At 40.8% G+C, this 19,155-nt stretch overlaps 4 protein-coding genes and 3 pseudogenes across 17 annotated transcripts in view; all 7 read right to left on the reverse strand.

The window, feature by feature from the left end:
• LOC122879995 (protocadherin gamma-C5-like) overlaps positions 1–19,155 on the reverse strand; it is a 251,973-nt gene that overhangs the window by 144,801 nt on the left and 88,017 nt on the right. The window lies entirely within an intron of this gene.
• Positions 1–19,155, reverse strand: part of LOC122880012 — a 184,261-nt pseudogene that overhangs the window by 104,763 nt on the left and 60,343 nt on the right.
• The window catches only part of LOC122879994, a 120,527-nt pseudogene that overhangs the window by 37,366 nt on the left and 64,006 nt on the right, over positions 1–19,155 (reverse strand).
• LOC122880005 (protocadherin gamma-A11-like) lies at positions 28–2,779 on the reverse strand. Its single transcript, XM_044204724.1, has 2 exons — positions 329–2,779; positions 28–75 (listed from the first exon to the last, which is right to left on the reverse strand). Exons 1-2 carry the CDS (start codon positions 2,762–2,764, stop codon positions 43–45), a joined length of 2,469 nt encoding a protein of 822 aa, XP_044060659.1. The 5' UTR covers positions 2,765–2,779; the 3' UTR covers positions 28–42.
• LOC122880007 (protocadherin gamma-A3-like) lies at positions 4,171–6,832 on the reverse strand. Its single transcript, XM_044204726.1, has one exon. The coding sequence runs from the start codon at positions 6,646–6,648 to the stop codon at positions 4,186–4,188; it is 2,463 nt and encodes an 820-aa protein (XP_044060661.1). The 5' UTR covers positions 6,649–6,832; the 3' UTR covers positions 4,171–4,185.
• LOC122879999 lies at positions 7,729–10,545 on the reverse strand (annotated as a pseudogene).
• LOC122880018 (protocadherin gamma-A11-like) lies at positions 11,564–14,031 on the reverse strand. The gene is given in 2 exon segments (XM_044204736.1): positions 11,564–11,843; positions 11,846–14,031. Coding segments are annotated over 2 exon segments (2,184 nt in total). The 5' UTR covers positions 13,839–14,031; the 3' UTR covers positions 11,564–11,652.

Raw genomic sequence — 19,155 nt, forward strand, 5'->3', positions numbered from 1 at the left:
TACGTCGCATGCAAACCATTTGTTTCCAACAATGGAGATTACTCACGCTGTACAAGAACATCTATAATGTTGCACCTTAACCCAGAATGCAAAGCAATGTGCATATGAAACAATAAAACAGCATATCACTGACTGAGAATAAAAGGTAATATAATTTCTTTAAGATCTGAACATGAATACAAAAGCAGTTTTCCTATGAAGTGAATCAAATTGAGATGCTGTCCATGGTGCTGAAAATGGCGGTAAAGCGTGCAACAGTTCACTATCAACGTAACTAAACACAGAATGAAATAACGGCACATCGACGAAGCTGCATTATTTAACTAACCTCTAGAGGAGAGTCTGGCTCATCCAGGATGCTCTTTTCACTCTGTATCTGCTGCATCGTCCCTGTAGAACTGGGGTCCATTATCAGCACGTTCTGACTACCAGCTCTGCCGAACTTACTGTCACTCTTTCTGGAGTCAGTCGTCCTGCACACCTCGTAATTGTACACGTGTTGGAGAGTCCCTGTCCCCAAAGTGTCCGAGTAACGTGGTGGATAATACGGAATCACAGGGAGACTGGAGTGATACAGGATACGAGACTGTCTCCATCTGTAGATTTTCACTGATATAATAACCACTAAACACGTGATGAAGAGGAAGGAAACTACAGCCAGAGCCAACACTAAGTAAAAAGTCAGGTTGTCGTTGTACTCCTTGTCGTGTGTAAAGTCAGTGAACTCCGACAGCACTTCAGGGAAGCTGTCCGCCACCGCCACGTTAACAATGACTGTAGCTGAACGAGAGGGCTGCCCGTTGTCCTCCACTATAACAGTCAGTCTTTGTTTCACAGCATCTTTATCAGTGACTTGGCGGACAGTTCTTATTTCTCCATTCTGTAAGCCCACTTCAAACAGCGCCCTGTCTGCGGCTTTCTGCAGTTTATAGGAGAGCCAGGCATTCTGTCCAGAGTCTACATCAACAGCCACCACTTTAGTGACCAGATAGCCCACATCTGCTGAACGAGGCACCATTTCAGCCACCAGAGAGCCACCAGTCTGGACTGGGTACAGAACCTGAGGCGGGTTGTCGTTCTGGTCCTGGATCATTATTTTCACAGTCGCATTGCTGCTGAGTGGAGGGGAGCCTCCATCCTGCGCCTTTACTACTAGATGAAGCTGTTTGATTTGCTCATAATCAAATGAACGCACTGCGTGTATCACTCCGCTTTCTGCATTTATAGAAACATATTCAGAAACTGGAGATCCACCGATATTAACATTTTCCAGAAAATAAGATATACGGGCATTTTGATTTTCATCAGGATCTTTAGCCCTTAGCGTGACAACAGAAATTCCTGGCGAGTTATTCTCTGTGATGAACGCATTGTAAACAACTTGTGAAAACACCGGAGCATTATCGTTCACATCAGAGACCTTTAAATGAAAGGTTCGTTTTGTTGATAGAGGAGGCATTCCTGAATCTGTCGCAACTACAGTGATGTTATACTCCGAAACACTTTCACGATCTAATACAGTATCTGTTACCAAAGTATAGTAATTTCTTAAATTGGATTTAATCTTGAAAGGTGCATTTTGTTCGATTCTACATGCTACCTGTCCATTTTCACCCGAATCAAGATCTTTTATATTTATAATGCCAATAGTTGTACCAGGAGGGGAGTCCTCTGACACAGGACTAGTTAAAGACATCACATTAATGACAGGTGGGTTATCATTCACGTCAATCACCTCAACTATGACTTTACTCGAGTCTGTTAAAGCTCCTTGGTCTGTTGCTTCAATGCGCATTTCATATTTCTTCGCTTTTTCATAGTCAACCTGCCCTGAAAGAAATATCACACCCGTTGTCTTGTTAATTTCGAAGATACTGTCAATACTGCCTTGCATTTTGGAAATAGAATAATAAATCAAACCATTTGATCCACTATCTGCGTCAGTTGCATTAGCAGTGAGGATATAGGTACCTCTTGCGGCATTTTCCGTAACAGTGGCCTTGTAGACTGACTGATTGAAAACAGGAGAATTATCGTTAACATCTAGGACAGTGATAACTATATTTACTATACCAGATTTCTGTGGCGTTCCACCGTCCACTGCTATCAGCTTTAGGGACAGACTGGGATATCGCTCTCTATCCAACGGTTTCTCAAGTACAATCTCCGCATGTTTTTTCCCGTCAGAATTTGAATGCTTTTTTAAAATAAAATTTTCATTTGGAGATAAATTGTAGTCCTGAAGCCCGTTGACTCCTACATCAGGATCATTGGCTGTTGGCAAAACAAAACGTGCTCCCGGTGCTGCTGATTCTCCAATCGTCAATTGCATGTCGTGCTGATGAAAAGAAGGTGAATTATCATTAATATCTAATACTTCGACTGTAACGTGGTGTAGTTCCATAGGGTTTTCTAAAATCAAATCAAAGCTGAAGCTACACGGCGTTACGTCCTTACAAAGCTGCTCTCGGTCTATTCTCTCATTGACAACCAAAGTCCCTTTGTCTGTCTTCAGCTCGGTGTACTGGATGCTTTCTCCGGTGACGATACGGGCCCGACCAAAACGGAGCCTCTGCATATCAATTCCAAGGTCCAATGGGACATTACCAATGAGGGATCCCTTCTTCATTTCTTCTGGGATTGAATAACGTATTTGACCACTGGCAATATGATTGAGAAAAACAAGAAACAGAAGGCTTTTGGGCGTCAGTCTGTAGCACAAACGCCATCTTAGAGGCCGGTGGACATATTTTCCGAAGTCCATGCTATCCAATAAATGATATGAGATTATACTATCGAAACACTTATTTTAGAAAACCCAAGGATTAACAATAACTTAATCCAGGCGTAGTTTATAATAGAAACATTTGTATTTCCAGGTTCCTTTCTCTCGTAGTGAAAAATATCAAATCAAACCCAGTCTATGTGCGCCCACCTCAACGTCGTTTACTGTCTAAAGCATATCCACTCTCAACAGAGCAGAATGGAGAAAGGCACCTCCTAAAACACTGTTCAGATTTTTTTTTGTGTTGACCAACAGCGTCCCTTAGAGTCCAGTCAATGAATATCAACATAAGGAAGGAAAGTAATTTCAAATTGCATTTTCATAGTAACTGCACACCGACTATTCCCCTTACAGAGACTAGTAATACCATCATAGCCCTCGAAATTGAAACAAATACATAAATCAGCATATGTCAAATTCAATAATATACCGGGGCCCTAATCATTTATTATGCCATACAATACAGTGTATCTTAGGGCTGCAAACAACAGAAAACGATAATTTTGTTGATCACAACGCACTAAAGCACAGAAACACAGAAAACATAATATAACATCTCCAGCAGAGTATCAGCTTGCCCTACGACACTGTGCAACACAGTCCGATTGAAGTCCAACTGATACTTGCAACTTAAGATTTCCACAAAAGATATAAAAAAATAATACCAAGGATTTCATTATACAATCGCATTAATAATCCCTCTAATAAAACAACTCAATCACTTGAAGGGGCAGCTGTCTCCTGTAATTTAAGGTAATATGTAGGCTAACTGTTCTGTATTAGGATTTAGGTTAAATAGTGATAAGCAGAGCAAATGTATGAACTAGTTTGGACTTCATATAGTACACCAAAGGATTAGGATGTGGAAGTCGGGATGTGGGCTTATTAGCGTTGCCATCAACATCAAGCGTGAGAGGTTCCGCTTTTATCTCACGCTAAAAAAATAAGCGCTAACATATTTATCATTTAAGCGTGACTAAAATCTTTCCCCAGCATTTACCAAATGCTGTTGGTTGCTTAACTTGAGCACCACTTTTACCGTTCTTTGAATCCCACGTGCGGAAATTGTATGAACGAAAATGGAAGAGTTGGTAGTGCAACATCAATAGCATATTTTGGAAATGCAAAAAGAAAAGCATATTAACATTATTCGACATAGGATAATGGACGTGGTGGTCTCACTGGACAGGTGGCCCTATTACATAGGAGTTGAAAGCCATGTGATTTCCACTGCTACATCTACAAGAGTTTTGCAAAAGCATAATTGTCACTAAGTGATCCAAACTAACTGGGATCCATGGTGCTGAGAGTGACGGTGTAGTGTTCATCTGCTCTCTATCAATGCAAATACAAAAGATAAAGAGAGACACATTAAGGAAAAGAGGCAAACGCTACATTATTTAACTGACCTCTAGAGGAGAGTCTGGCTCATCCAGGATGCTCTTTTCACTCTGTATCCGCTGCATCGTCCCTGTAGAACTGGGGTCCATTATCAGCACGTTCTGACTACCAGCTCTGCCGAACTTACTGTCACTCTTTCTGGAGTCAGTCGTCCTGCACACCTCGTAATTGTACACGTGTTGGAGAGTCCCTGTCCCCAAAGTGTCCGAGTAACGTGGTGGATAATACGGAATCACAGGGAGGCTGGAGTGATACAGGATGCGAGACTGTCTCCATCTGTAGATTTTCACTGATATAATAACCACTAAACACGTGATGAAGAGGAAGGAAACTACAGCCAGAGCCAACACTAAGTAAAAAGTCAGGTTGTCGTTGTACTCCTTGTCGTGTGTAAAGTCAGTGAACTCCGACAGCACTTCAGGGAAGCTGTCCGCCACCGCCACGTTAACAATGACTGTAGCTGAACGAGAGGGCTGCCCGTTGTCCTCCACTATAACAGTCAGTCTTTGTTTCACAGCATCTTTATCAGTGACTTGGCGGACAGTTCTTATTTCTCCATTCTGTAAGCCCACTTCAAACAGCGCCCTGTCTGCGGCTTTCTGCAGTTTATAGGAGAGCCAGGCATTCTGTCCAGAGTCCACATCAACAGCCACCACTTTAGTGACCAGATAGCCCACATCTGCTGAACGAGGCACCATTTCAGCCACCAGAGAGCCACCAGTCTGGACTGGGTACAGAACCTGAGGCGGGTTGTCGTTCTGGTCCTGGATCATTATTTTCACAGTCACATTGCTGCTGAGTGGAGGGGAGCCTCCATCCTGCGCTTTTACTACTAGATGAAGCTGTTTGATTTGCTCATAATCAAAGGAACGAACCGCACTAAGAACTCCAGTTTCGGAGTTTAAAGACACATGAGTAGAAACTGGACTACCACTGACTTGTGTGTCTTCTAAAATATAAGAGATTCTCGCATTTTGATTCCAATCAGAGTCTCGCGTGCTGACAGCAAATACGGAAATTCCAGGGGAATTATTCTCTGTGATGTAAGCAGAATAGCTGTTTTTATCAAATAATGGTGCGTTGTCGTTTACGTCAGAGATTTTAAGGTGTAATTTTGTTGAGCTGGAAAGGGGGGGGGACCCCAAATCAGTGGCTGTTATTGTTATGTTGTAATCTGAGATGGATTCTCTATCAAAATGTTGATCTGAGACCAAATTGTAATAGTTTGTTAGAGATGACTCGATCTTAAAAGGAAGTTTGCCATTTATAGAACACTTTATTTGCCCATTTTTCTCAGAATCTGCATCTTTTGCGTTCAAAATAGCAATTGTTGTTCCAGGACGAGCATCCTCAGATACAGGGCTAGAAAATGACATAATATTTATAATTGGGGCATTGTCATTGACATCAAAAACATCAAATATAACTTTACTTGTCCCTGTTAGGCCACCCTGATCCTTTGCATCTACCCTTACTTCGTATTTTCTGTCTTTTTCATAATCTATCTGACCAGCCACAGAAATTGTACCAGTGTTTTCATCAATTCTGAATATATCTGCTGCACTTCCTTTCATTTTAGACAGACTGTAAGAAATGAGGCCATTTGAACCACTGTCGGCGTCTGTGGCATTCACTGTAATAATGCTTGTGCCTTTCATCGTGTTTTCCATCACAGATGCTTTATACACGGATTGGTTAAATACGGGAGCATTGTCGTTGGCATCTAACACAGTGACGTCTATATTTACTGTACCAGATCTCTGTGGTGTTCCTCCGTCAACTGCGATTAATTTCAAAGACAAATGTGGACGTTGTTCTCTGTCTAAAGGCTTCTGGAGCACAATTTCACAATATTTACTTCCGTCTGGATTTGCATGTTGCTTCAATATAAAATTGTCGTTTGGTGATAAAACATAATTTTGCAACGCGTTTTGCCCCACATCTAGATCCTCTGCACTCTGCAGTGGAAACTGTCCTCCAACCACAGCGGATTCACTTATTTCAAAACTGATAGGCTTATCTTTATTTGGGAAGACGGGAGCGTGATCATTTATATCCAAAACCTCAACAGTTATTCTGTGCAATTCCATGGGATTTTCTAAAATCACCTCAAAGCTGAAGCTACATGGTGTTATTTCCTCACAAAGCTGCTCTCGGTCTATTCTCTCATTCACGACTAGAATCCCTTTGTCTGTCTTCAGCTCGGCGTAGTGAATGTTTTCTCCGGTCACGATACGGGCCCGCCCAGAACGCAGCCTTTTCAGATCCAAACCAAGATCTTGCGCTACGTTACCAATAACAGAGCCTTTCTTCATCTCCTCTGGTATAGAATAACGAATCTGACCACCTACCATGTTAACCACATGAAGCAGCAACATAAGCAGTCCTATTTGCCGTCGCAGTCCATAAAACAATCGCCATCTTAAAGATATGTAGGTGAGAGATCTTCGAGTTGCCATCATGGCAACAAAGAATCAAAAAAGGTTATCTATATCCAATTGATATCTGGTTGTGAAATCCGTTTCTGGTTACATCTGAAACACGTCTTCAACCTTTACACGCAAGTCTGTGAGACCATGTTCTCTCTTACGTGTCTTAAACCTCGACCAAAGACAGAAAGCCTTCTTCACTGTGTAATCAGTCGGGGGATAAACTGAATGACGACACAACACAGAAAATATTTTTACTGACCAACAGCGTCCCTTAGATTCTAAAACATGAACATCAGATGAGGGCAGGACCACGCTCTAAAATAGTCTTAAAGAATTAACACGCCTCTATGTATTGTAGAAATCACGTTAAGGGTTCATTTTCTCGACAATATTTGTAAATTAAAGCACATTTCAACACAGCACATTGTAGTATAACTAATCCACTAAGAAAAAGTAAATAATTAAGCTTAAAACGACCTGGACATAGTCAAAGAAAAGAGAAAGTGAAATCTTACTTCTAAACAATATGTTTACAATGCAGCCGGTCCAACTGAATGATTTAAACAGCCGGGTTTAAACGAAGTAAAACATCCACATGAGCAATAAATAATTATCGCTATGAAAATGTTTCATTATGGAACGCACTATTGCGTTCCAACATCAATGTACTAGAGTACAAGCTGTGTGCTATGTACTGTTAACATGGAACATTTCTATGTCAGTATGTATGTTCAATAGTAGAGTGTATTGTAGAATGTATTACCAGAGCGGGAAGTGTAGTGTGACTTTCGTATACTGCAGCGACAGATTTGGAGATGGAAATGGGGTGATGAATGGGTCTATATGTTGCCTTTAACATCGGGCGTCACGGGTTCATGTTCTGTCTTTTGGGATTACTCGGTGCCAATATTGGTATTAATCAATGGTGACAACAAACTTTACCCAACATTTACGTAGTACTTTTATGTGCTCAACCTAAACAATACTCTCATCATCCTTTAAATGCCCGGATATTTCATTAACGAAATGAAAAAAGAAAAAAAAAGTTAGCAAATATGAACATTATTTATCCATTATTAAAATTGATACAAACTGACATTTTTCGTAGGAGATACGGTTTGCCAGCTATATGCTTTCCACTGCTGAACCTGCGAAGAGTTTGGCAGGAGCAGAATTCCTATCAATTGATGCAAACCGACTGAGATGCTGTCCATGGTGCTGAAAGAGACGGTATAGCGTGCAACAGTTCTTATCAACACAACTACAAAAGACAGAGAACAAAGACGAAGTTAAATCGTTTAACCAACCTCTAGAGGAGAGTCTGGCTCATCCAGGATGCTCTTTTCACTCTGTATCCGCTGCATCGTCCCCGTAGAACTGGGGTCCATTATCAGCACGTTCTGACTACCAGCTCTGCCGAACTTACTGTCACTCTTTCTGGAGTCAGTCGTCCTGCACACCTCGTAATTGTACACGTGTTGGAGAGTCCCTGTCCCCAAAGTGTCCGAGTAACGTGGTGGATAATACGGAATCACAGGGAGACTGGAGTGATACAGGATGCGAGACTGTCTCCATCTGTAGATTTTCACTGATATAATAACCACTAAACACGTGATGAAGAGGAAGGAAACTACAGCCAGAGCCAACACTAAGTAAAAAGTCAGGTTGTCGTTGTACTCCTTGTTGTGTGTAAAGTCAGTGAACTCCGACAGCACTTCAGGAAGCTGTCCGCCACCGCCACGTTAACAATGACTGTAGCTGAACGAGAGGGCTGCCCGTTGTCCTCCACTATAACAGTCAGTCTTTGTTTCACAGCATCTTTATCAGTGACTTGGCGGACAGTTCTTATTTCTCCATTCTGTGAGCCCACTTCAAACAGCGCCCTGTCTGCGGCTTTCTGCAGTTTATAGGAGAGCCAGGCATTCTGTCCAGAGTCCACATCAACAGCCACCACTTTAGTGACCAGATAGCCCACATCTGCTGAACGAGGCACCATTTCAGCCACCAGAGAGCCACCAGTCTGGACTGGGTACAGAACCTGAGGCGGGTTGTCGTTCTGGTCCTGGATCATTATTTTCACAGTCACATTGCTGCTGAGTGGAGGGGAGCCTCCATCCTGCGCTTTGACGATGAAAACCAGCTGCTTGATTTGCTCATAATCAAATGAACGCACTGCGTGTATCACTCCGCTTTCTGCATTTATAGAAACATATTCAGAAACTGGAGATCCGCCGATCTCATACTCTTCTAAAATATAGGAAACACGGGCGTTCTGGTTTTCATCAGGGTCTTTAGCATTAACGCTTAGTACAGATACACCTGGAGAGTTATTCTCTGCGATGAAGGCAATGTAAACGCCTCGTTGAAATACTGGGGCATTATCATTGACATCAGAGACCTTTAGATAAAACGTTCTTTTAGTTGAGAGGGGAGGCGATCCTGCGTCTGAGGCAAAAACAGTGATGTTATATTCTGACAGATTTTCACGATCTAATGCAGCATCAGTCATCAATGCATAATAATTTCTCACATTGGATTTAATTTCAAAATGAACATTGCCTTCGATCGTGCACCTTACTTGTCCGTTTTCACCAGAATCAAGATCTTTAACATTAATTATGCCAATGGTGGTACCAGAAGGGGAGTCTTCTGACACAGGACTCGTGAATGACATAACGTTAATGACCGGAGCATTATCATTTACATCGACAACCTCAATTTCAACTTTGCTAGAATCTGTCAGTCCGCCTTGATCTTTAGCTTCAACCCTGAACTCAATTTTTTTGTCTTTTTCAAAATCTATTTCCTTTGCCGCATATATTCTTCCAGTAGCCTCATCTATATCGAACAAATCAGCTATCCCTGCTTTTAATTTTGAAAAAGAATACGTTACTTGTCCGTTTGAACCGCTATCTATGTCGCTTGCATTCACAGTAACAATGTGAGTGCCTTTTGGTGCATTTTCAATCACCGTGGCCTTATACACAGACTGATTAAACACGGGAGCATTATCATTGGCATCTAGAATATTGATATCTATATTTACTGTACCCGATCTCTGTGGATTTCCGCCGTCCACAGCCAACACTTTTAAAGACAGGCGTGGCTGTTCTTCTCTGTCTAAGGGTTTCTGAAGCACCATTTCGGCATATTTACTGCCGTCCGGATTAACATGTTGTTTCAAAGCAAAATTGTCGTTCGGAGTTAAAATGTAGTTCTGCAGACCGTTTTCCCCAACATCAGTATCGTCCGCACTCTCTAAAACAAAACGGGAACCAAGCGCAGCTGATTCGCTTATTTCAAATTCCAAGTGACTGTTTTGGAAAGTGGGAGTGTTGTCGTTTACGTCCAGTACTTCTATGGTCACAGGGTGCAACTCCATTGGTTTTTCCAATAAAATCTCAAAGGTAAAGCTACAAGGCGTCACGTCTCCACAAAGCTGCTCTCGGTCGATTCTCTCATTCACAACTAGAATCCCTTTGTCTGTCTTCAGCTCGGTGTACTGGATGTTTTCTCCTGTCACGATACGGGCCCGGCCAGAGCGGAGCCTTTTCAGATCCAAACCAAGGTCTTGTGCGACGTTACCAACAAGGGACCCTTTCTTCATCTCCTCCGGGATCGAATACCTGATCTGTGCCTCGGCTTGATTAAGAATAATAAGGTGAAAAATAAACAAGTACTCTGCCCCTCGCAATCGTCCAAATAATCGCCATCTTACACCTCTGTCTCGAAGCTGTTCTTTAAATGCCATGTGAAAACAGTGTCTTCAAGCAAACCAAACAATGGAATGAAGATTTCAACTCACTGAGGAAAAAACGCATACAATCCAGGTTAATTTAGATTAGCGATAGAAGTGTAAATCAACTGTGTATCCGATGAGCCACAGCTCGTATGAAACACAAATCATGTCCTCTTGTAAATCGCAGTGACAAGGGAGGGAACAGCACTGCCTCACAATACACCGTAGAATTGATTTACCAGGCAACAGCGTCACTTAGAGGCTAAAAAGGCTCTCTTTCATTGCCAGGAAACATCTACCTAATATTTAGAATTCAAAGCTCTCTTTTCTGTAATACACCTTTGCCTGGTGAGAGAGAGAGAGAGACAGAGACAGATGGAGAGAGAGAGAGAGATGGAGAGAGAGAAGGAGAGAGAGAGAGACAGATGGAGAGAGAGAGAGAGAGAGAGAAAGAAAGAGAGAGAGAATAAGGAATGGACATGCGTGATCACTAGATTGTGGTGTTGGTAATTAAGGTGATTTTAATACTGTATATTTCATGGTAAAGTCAGACTTCGAAATTAGCGTGATATGTCCCTAAACGTGCATTTGTCGCAATAAAAAAATAAACAAAACCAAAACCTATAGTGTATTGGAAAAAAATAATTAAATGAAGATAAAGACAGTTTGCTGACTAAATACCAGTTAGCAAGGAAGCGGTACTAAAAATATAATTTACCAACGTCTAATATGTTCTGAAATGATTCACAGTCACTAAATACTACTACTACTGGCTTAATAATTATGATGATGATGATGATGATTATTATTATTATTATTATTATCATTAGTCACCGAATTGTGAAATTAAATTCAACCAGGGTCTCTTCATGGTCAACCCAACTCACCAACCTTAAATAACAACAGTATCAAAGCAGAACCATGGACAGCGAAAGAGCTACAATATACTGTCTGTAAACAAAGAGCTACAATTAATAACATAAATACAAAAATATGAACGTGACCTTATATCAACATGTTATTATGCTCACAGATGTAAGAGCTGATATGATTTGCATGAAGTCACACAGGCCAACTTACCAGAGAAGACATGTGAGGTGCTGCTGATAACCGGTCTCCATTCTGCAGAGTTTCACTGTCAGCGTCACCCACACAAACCAAACTTTGACTCATTGGTTGCACATACTTGATGTCACTCTTTCTGGAGTCAGTCGTCCTGCACACCTCGTAATTGTACACGTGTTGGAGAGTCCCTGTCCCCAAAGTGTCCGAGTAACGTGGTGGATAATACGGAATCACAGGAGGCTGGAGTGATACAGGATGCGAGACTGTCTCCATCTGTAGATTTTCACTGATATAATAACCACTAAACACGTGATGAAGAGGAAGGAAACTACAGCCAGAGCCAACACTAAGTAAAAAGTCAGGTTGTCGTTGTACTCCTTGTCGTGTGTAAAGTCAGTGAACTCCGACAGCACTTCAGGAAGCTGTCCGCCACCGCCACGTTAACAATGACTGTAGCTGAACGAGAGGGCTGCCCGTTGTCCTCCACTATAACAGTCAGTCTTTGTTTCACAGCATCTTTATCAGTGACTTGGCGGACAGTTCTTATTTCTCCATTCTGTAAGCCCACTTCAAACAGCGCCCTGTCTGCGGCTTTCTGCAGTTTATAGGAGAGCCAGGCATTCTGTCCAGAGTCCACATCAACAGCCACCACTTTAGTGACCAGATAGCCCACATCTGCTGAACGAGGCACCATTTCAGCCACCAGAGAGCCACCAGTCTGGACTGGGTACAGAACCTGAGGCGGGTTGTCGTTCTGGTCCTGGACACGCACAACAACTGTCGTGTTAGTACTTAGAGGTGGTGAGCCTCCATCCTGCGCTTTAACTCGTATTTTGTACTCTTTGACTTGTTCATAGTCAAGTGAACGCAAAGACTGAATGACTCCACTCTGCGTATTAATGGAGAAATATGCGGAGACCGGATTTCCATTAACCTCACTGTCAATAAGAAAATATGATATGCGTGCATTCTGACCCTGATCTGGATCAGTAGCGTGGATTTGCAAAAGAGTGACACTAGGAGAATTGTTCTCCATTACCTGAGTGCTGTAAACACTTTGGCTGAAAGCTGGTGCGTTGTCATTTATATCAGTAACGTCTAAAACGACAGTTTTTCTGCTTGATAAGGGAGGCAAGCCCTCATCTGTGGCAGTGAGAGTAATGTTGTACTTGAAACACTTTTCTCGGTCGAGCCTTTGCTCCGTGACCAATGTGTAATAGTTTCTGAGAGACGATTTAATTTTGAACGGGAGATTTTCATCTATATTTAAATTAACTTGTCCATTTTTACCTGAATCTTTATCTTGGACACTAATCAATGCCACAACTGTGCCAGGCGTAGAATCCTCTGAAATCTTACCCGAATATGAAGCCATTGTGATTATTGGACTGTTATCATTCACATCTGCTATCTCAATTATCAATTTGCTGGCGCCCACTACACCCCACGGATCTTTTGCTTGAAGGTTAATTTCGTAATTTGGAGAAACCTCGTAATCGATGTCACCGGTGAGTTTAACCTCCCCTGTGTAAGAATTTATTTCGAAAGGACAGGAGGAATCCTCCTCTAAGTGGGTGAAAGAATATGTAACGTTACCATTGTAACCCTGGTCCGCATCTAAGGCACTGACTCTAGCAATAACTGTGCCTCGCAAAACATTTTCCAAGACAGATGCTTTGTATACTGACTGCGTAAAAACAGGTGCGTTGTCGTTTGCGTCCAGAACAGATACATGTATCCTTACTGTTCCAGACCTCTGCGGTTCCCCACCGTCCACAGCCGTTAATATGAGCGTGTGCTCGCTCTGCTTCTCGCGGTCCAAACCACTCTGAAGCATCATTTCAGCATATTTACTCCCATCTGCTCGAGTGTGTTGTTTGAGAACAAAATGATGATTTGCCTTTAAAGAGTAACTTTGCAGTGAGTTTATTCCTACGTCAGGATCAGCTGCGCTATCAAGCAAAAATACAGTCCCTGTGGGCGTCGATTCGCTTATTTCCAAATTAATTTCTTTTTTGGGAAAAGCAGGAGCATGATCGTTTACATCTTGTATTTCGATGGTAATGGAAAACAATTCAAGTGGATCTTCGAGGACAATTTCTAGACTAAAGCTACACGGTGATTTCTTGGCGCATAATTTTTCTCTGTCAATTCTTTCATTGACAACGATATGCCCTTTGTTCTGATTCAGAGCGACATATTGGTTATCACCATCTATAACAAGTCGAGCCCGACCAGAAACCAACCTTTTAACATCCAAGCCCAGGTCTTTTGCAACGTCTCCGACAAACAGCCCTTTCCTCATCTCCTCTGGTATAGAATAACGAATTTGTCCGCTAACCGCAGCAACAACGCAGAAAAGCAAAATGGAGACTCTCCAATCCAATGAAGTCCCTTTGCTCTTCAGAATATCCATTTCTTCCCATAAATATAAGATCCAAAATTACACAGTTATCCGTACAGGGAGAGATGCCGCGTATCTCGCTCACAATATGGACCATATATTTTGTAGTCTTCAGTCAAATCAATGCAATGGCACCATTCATAGTAGAGCCTTAGTGAGTATAAGCACACAATCATCGCCTATTTTCCCTCAAAGACGGGCGGTGACTTGTGATAAGGCTGCTGTTAGACAAATAGTCTGCTTAGGCAACAGCACCACCAACAGTGACTAAGTAAAACAACATCATCATCGCTATTTGTGGACCAAGGCTCGAAGTGTCTGGTCTGTATAATCTAATGTATCCCAACTTTACAAGCCCTTAATGTTGCAGATCTACAACATCAAAATCCAGTGACGAATAAAAGAGACAAAAATAATTAAAGTCTGTCTAAAATGTCACTATTTGCAGAATGAATATTAAAATCCTTGATTTTCCTTCATTTTTATGTTTTCTCAGCATTTGATTACACAGTGAACTGGCCACTGTCACCACGTTGTGGGTAAGCCTGGGAATACTTTGTATTGTTTTGGGCAGTGGTTCCCAGTAATCACACAACTTCCATCCAGGTCCTTTTAAAGTGTAACAGTGAATGAATAATTTTAAGAACAAATTGTGGACACACACATAAAGTAAAACGGTACAGAGTCAACTATGGATGGATGGATAGATAGATAGATAGATAGATAGATAGATAGATAGATAGATAGATAGATAGATAGATAGATAGATAGATAGATAGATAGATAGATAGATAGATAGATAGATAGATAGATAGATAGATAGATAGATAGATAGATAGATAGATAGATAGATAGATAGATAGATAGATAGATAGATAGATAGATAGATAGACTCTTCTCTCTCGAGCCAATCTGACTGATAAATCCAGTGACCTACATTTGAGCAGTGGAATTAACATCTGGTATGAAACTACTGCAACACTCATCCACAAGCATGAACGAATACAGACAAATTTCACAGCAGTTCTTCTCTATGTAGCTAAAACATGATCTCTGCACAGGTAGAAATGCCTATTCTTTAATGGGTCACGATAGTGCCTTGCATTGTCCCCCTGTTCACACATAATATTAGCATATACGGCCGCAGAGCATAACAGTCTGCACATCTTGATTGTGCATTATTCAGGTGATGACTGCACAGCAGCAGCCAAGATTATTAATACTCATGTAGTTTAAAGCCTATGGGTAGAATCACATAGCACACAAAAATAAGAGCAATGCAACTGCCTGTGTTACAAGACTGCTAGCTAAAATTTTCAGTCATATATGAAAATGGTTTTCAAAGCCGCATGTGGGAAGATATGCGTGTTACAAACATTCATAGTGTTAGGTGTGTTAGTTGGTTTCAATACAGTTTGTGTATGGGGAAAAAGAGATACAGAGGAAAAGAGATCGAATAAAGAAAAGAAATAGAAAGAAGATGAGAGAGAGAGAGAGAAAATGGATTGAAATTCATTCTGGGTCAACTGTGTTCCATATTGATTGTGGGAGTTGAGTATGGTGTTGATGAGGCTATAATACTAACATCACAGAGCAATAAGAAGTAGAGTACTATGTGAGATTTAAAGAGAAAGGAAAATTAAAATTATCTTACCTGTTGGATCGAAATGGAAGTTTATTCAAGGAGTGCACCGAGAAAAGAAAGGAGAAAAAAGACAGATAGTATTAATCACATCTTGTCACACTCTTTTATGCATTATATACATATCCATAGTGAAATAATGATCCTAACTTAACAACCCTCCTCCTGTGATGTTATTACTTAGAACAGTGTCATGTATGAATTATCAACTCATGCAAAATCACATTTTCAAGTTCAATGACACTTTATCACATTACAGCCAAAGTAGAATGCTGTGCAAGAATCATCTACTTGGGTGACGATATTTAATCGAATTTAACAAAGTGACAAGAAAAAGAAATTCATGTCTACATAATTACCTAGTGAAAGACTTTGGCTCTTTGTTATTAACAAATACACACAAAGAAGTGCAGCTTAAAGGTGTCCCTGGAAAATTCCCACTCCTGGAATTACGTGCATAATGTGGTTTTCCAACATTTTATCTCCTACTCCGCACAAGATGTTTCTATAAAACTAAACTACCCTCAGTATTCAAAAACACTGAAAACTATGACACTATGACACTTGTGTTAATTAAAATCAGCCATGCTGTTGAATTCTATCATTCTCCAATATTGTCAACCACACTGCTTAAATCAGAGGATTTTGTCTGCCTCATGGACAGTGTCTTGAACACTGGCAAACAGTGCATCATTTCAGGCCCACTGCCCTCCCTCCGTTTTGGTGACGTAAAGTTTAGCCGACTAAGGCACATGTGGCTTAAGGGCTACTGCTGTACCAGAAACATCCCCTACGTGGACAACTTCACCACATTCTACAACAGAACAGATCTCTTTAAACATGACTGCCTCCATCCAAATCATGCAGGATCCTGTCTTCTATTTATGTACATCAAACTCACACTACAGTCCTGCAAAGCATTTACCACCTGAAGGTAAGACATGGGGCGGCTCATTTTCCAGGTGCGCCCAGTTCAGAACACACTCTGTCCTTCACTCTCACTCTGCTCCTGTGTCTTACATTCCTGTATTGATTACCAATAGCCCTCGTACACACCGCCAGCCTATTTCTTGTACAAGTTGTTAAAACCCTAAAAATGTAATAATCATAAAACCCAAACCCAAGGTTGCCATTTGCGAGAAAGCCCCCCCATGACTCTGGCCAGGTATTATTTAACCCATATGTTTTCAAATCCAGAAATGGCCTGAGATTGATGCATTTAAATATCACATATCTGTATATGTGAAGTAATGTTTATCTGTTAGTGTTTTAAATGCTGTCACCATACCTCATTCCATTCATGTGGCGGGTGTATACAGACCACCCAGCTGTCTCTAATGCAATTAATAAACTAACAGACTTACTTGCTCAGTAGATGCTGATTCTAGTTGACTTTAATCTAAACTGGTTAGCAAATAACTCAAACAGTCTAAAAGAGATGTGTGACAATCTCAACCTGTCACAGCTAAATGAGGAGCTGACGAGACCTAATTTAAAGGATCCTTCAAAATCAACATTAATAGATTTAATTCTGTCCAATAGGAGGGACAAAATTACTGCTTCTGGAGTTTTTGCACTTGGCCTTAATGACCACTGTCATCTAGCCTGCATCAGAAGTACTAAACTGGAAAGATCAAGCTCTAGGATTCTTATTAAAAGACATTTTAAAACTTTTAATTAACAGGCTTTTATCAGGGACCTTGCTGACAGTAATATAGATCACATCTCTGAAATACCAGATGTAGAATTGGCATTAGAATATTTCACAAAGTCATTACTTGATCATTGATAAACATGCACCTTTTAAAAAGGGTTTAGGGTTAAAGATAGATCAAGCCCCTGGTTCTCCATGGAATTATCAATGATGTTCAAGGCAAAGGACAAAGCTTGGGCTCTAGTGAGGCGTAGTGGTGAAGCAGCCCATTGGCTGACTTTTAGGCAACTCAGAAATAAATGCACATCCTCCTTGAGAAAAGCAAACTATCACAAAGAATTCATCTCTGATTCTTTTACAAACCCATCAAAATTTTGGAAAGCAGTAAATGTAAATAAAAATAAATCCTCTATATCTATGTTACATTTAATGACAAATAAATAAGACATCAGACATTTTGCTGCAGCTGGAAATCAGTTTGATATGGTATACTCAGGATCTGCTGTTACTAGTAAGCCTTTGGCTCATGTGCCTTCCTTAAACCACACCTCTCAGTTCACCCTACAGGCCTTCACCTCCTCTGTTGTTAAGGAGACACTTCGAGCTATTGACTGCAGGAAAGCAACTGGGGAGAATAAACTACACCCTAATTTTTTTAAAGCTTGGTGCCCCAAATATTGCTGAACAAATTACATATCTCTTTAACCTCTCCATTTCTGCTGGAGTTATCCCTCAGGTCTGGAAATCTGCACATGTAGCCCCACTGCATAAGGGTGGTGATAAAAGTGATCTTAATAACTGTCGGCCAATTTCCAAACTGTCCTGTCTTGCTAAAGTCCTGGAGTCATTAGTTAATAATCAGCTCAAATCTTTCCTCTCAAGAAATTCTGTGTTATGTCCACTCCAATCCGGTTTCAGAGCTGTACTGTCACTGCTATTACTTTGGTTTTAAATGATATTGTATCTGCTGTTACCAAAGGGAAATATTGTGCTGCCCTCTGTTGATTTATCAAAAGTATTTGATCATGCTATGCTCCTACAGAGTCTACATGATACTTGTTTTGATTATAAGTCCTGTAAATGGTTTCAGGACTACCTGTCTCATAGAAATGATCAGTCTGTATTTCTACCACTGTCAAAGGGGGTTCCACAAGGTTCAATTTTGGGTCCTGTCTTGTTCACAATTTATATTAACAGTATTACATCCTTTATAACAAATTGTAATGCCCATCTTTATGCGGATGATACATTTCTGTATAGTTTTGCAAATACTGCACACTCAGCTACTAAGATACTACAACAAGCCTTTGACAACTTGCAAGATGCATTTTTTAATTTGAAATTAGTCCTGAATGCAAGCAAGACTAAATACATGCTATTTTCTAAAGCCAGAGATGTAATGGACAATAGTTTGCATATTACCACTATGAATGGACAGAGTATTGAGAGGGTGTGAGAGTACAAATATCATGGGATTTGGCTGGATCAAAAAGTTACATTTAAATTTCAGACACTTGTCAGCAAGCTAGGACAAAAAATTGTACATATGTACAGAAACAGAGCAAATTTTCCAATGTTCAGTAGGAAGTGGATAATTGCGGCCGTCTTCTTGTCTTTCTTGGACTGTGATGTTATCCATAGACATCCATTCTGCCTCCACTCTTAAGCCGCTAGATTCAGTTTATTAAGATTTATTACTGGTGACAGTTATTCTACTTACCATTGCATCTTGTATGAAAAGGTTGGGTGGGCATCTCTAACAGTAAGACGTGGCAGGCATTGGTTTCTATTTATTTATAACACCCTTGTTAAACTGGTCCCACAGTCATTATCTGACTTGATATAGTGAAATTTGTGAAAACTGCTTTTGGTTTTTGTGCTCCACACACTTGGAACATTTTACAACACACTAAAACTCAACACATTTGTACCTATAGGTCAATTTAAAACCATGATTGCAAACTACTCTGCACTTGAATGTAATTATTTTTAACTGTGTTCTGTTGCTGTATGTTGGTTTGTTTTCTCCTTAC

Source organism: Siniperca chuatsi, linkage group LG8 (genome assembly GCF_020085105.1).
Source record: "Siniperca chuatsi isolate FFG_IHB_CAS linkage group LG8, ASM2008510v1, whole genome shotgun sequence".
NCBI lineage: Eukaryota > Metazoa > Chordata > Actinopteri > Centrarchiformes > Sinipercidae > Siniperca > Siniperca chuatsi.

What these genes read in the sequence shown, in the direction of transcription:
- LOC122880005 (XM_044204724.1), bottom strand. Translation starts at nt 2,764, where the DNA reads ATGGACTTCGGAAAATATGTCCACCGGCCTCTAAGATGGCGTTTGTGC. An exon ending in AGCCAGACTCTCCTCTAGAG is followed by an intron (nt 76 to 328) that starts GTTAGTTAAATA and finishes TTCTGGGTTAAG; the next exon opens with GTGCAACATTATAGATGTTC.
- LOC122880007 (XM_044204726.1), bottom strand. Translation starts at nt 6,648, where the DNA reads ATGATGGCAACTCGAAGATCTCTCACCTACATATCTTTAAGATGGCGA.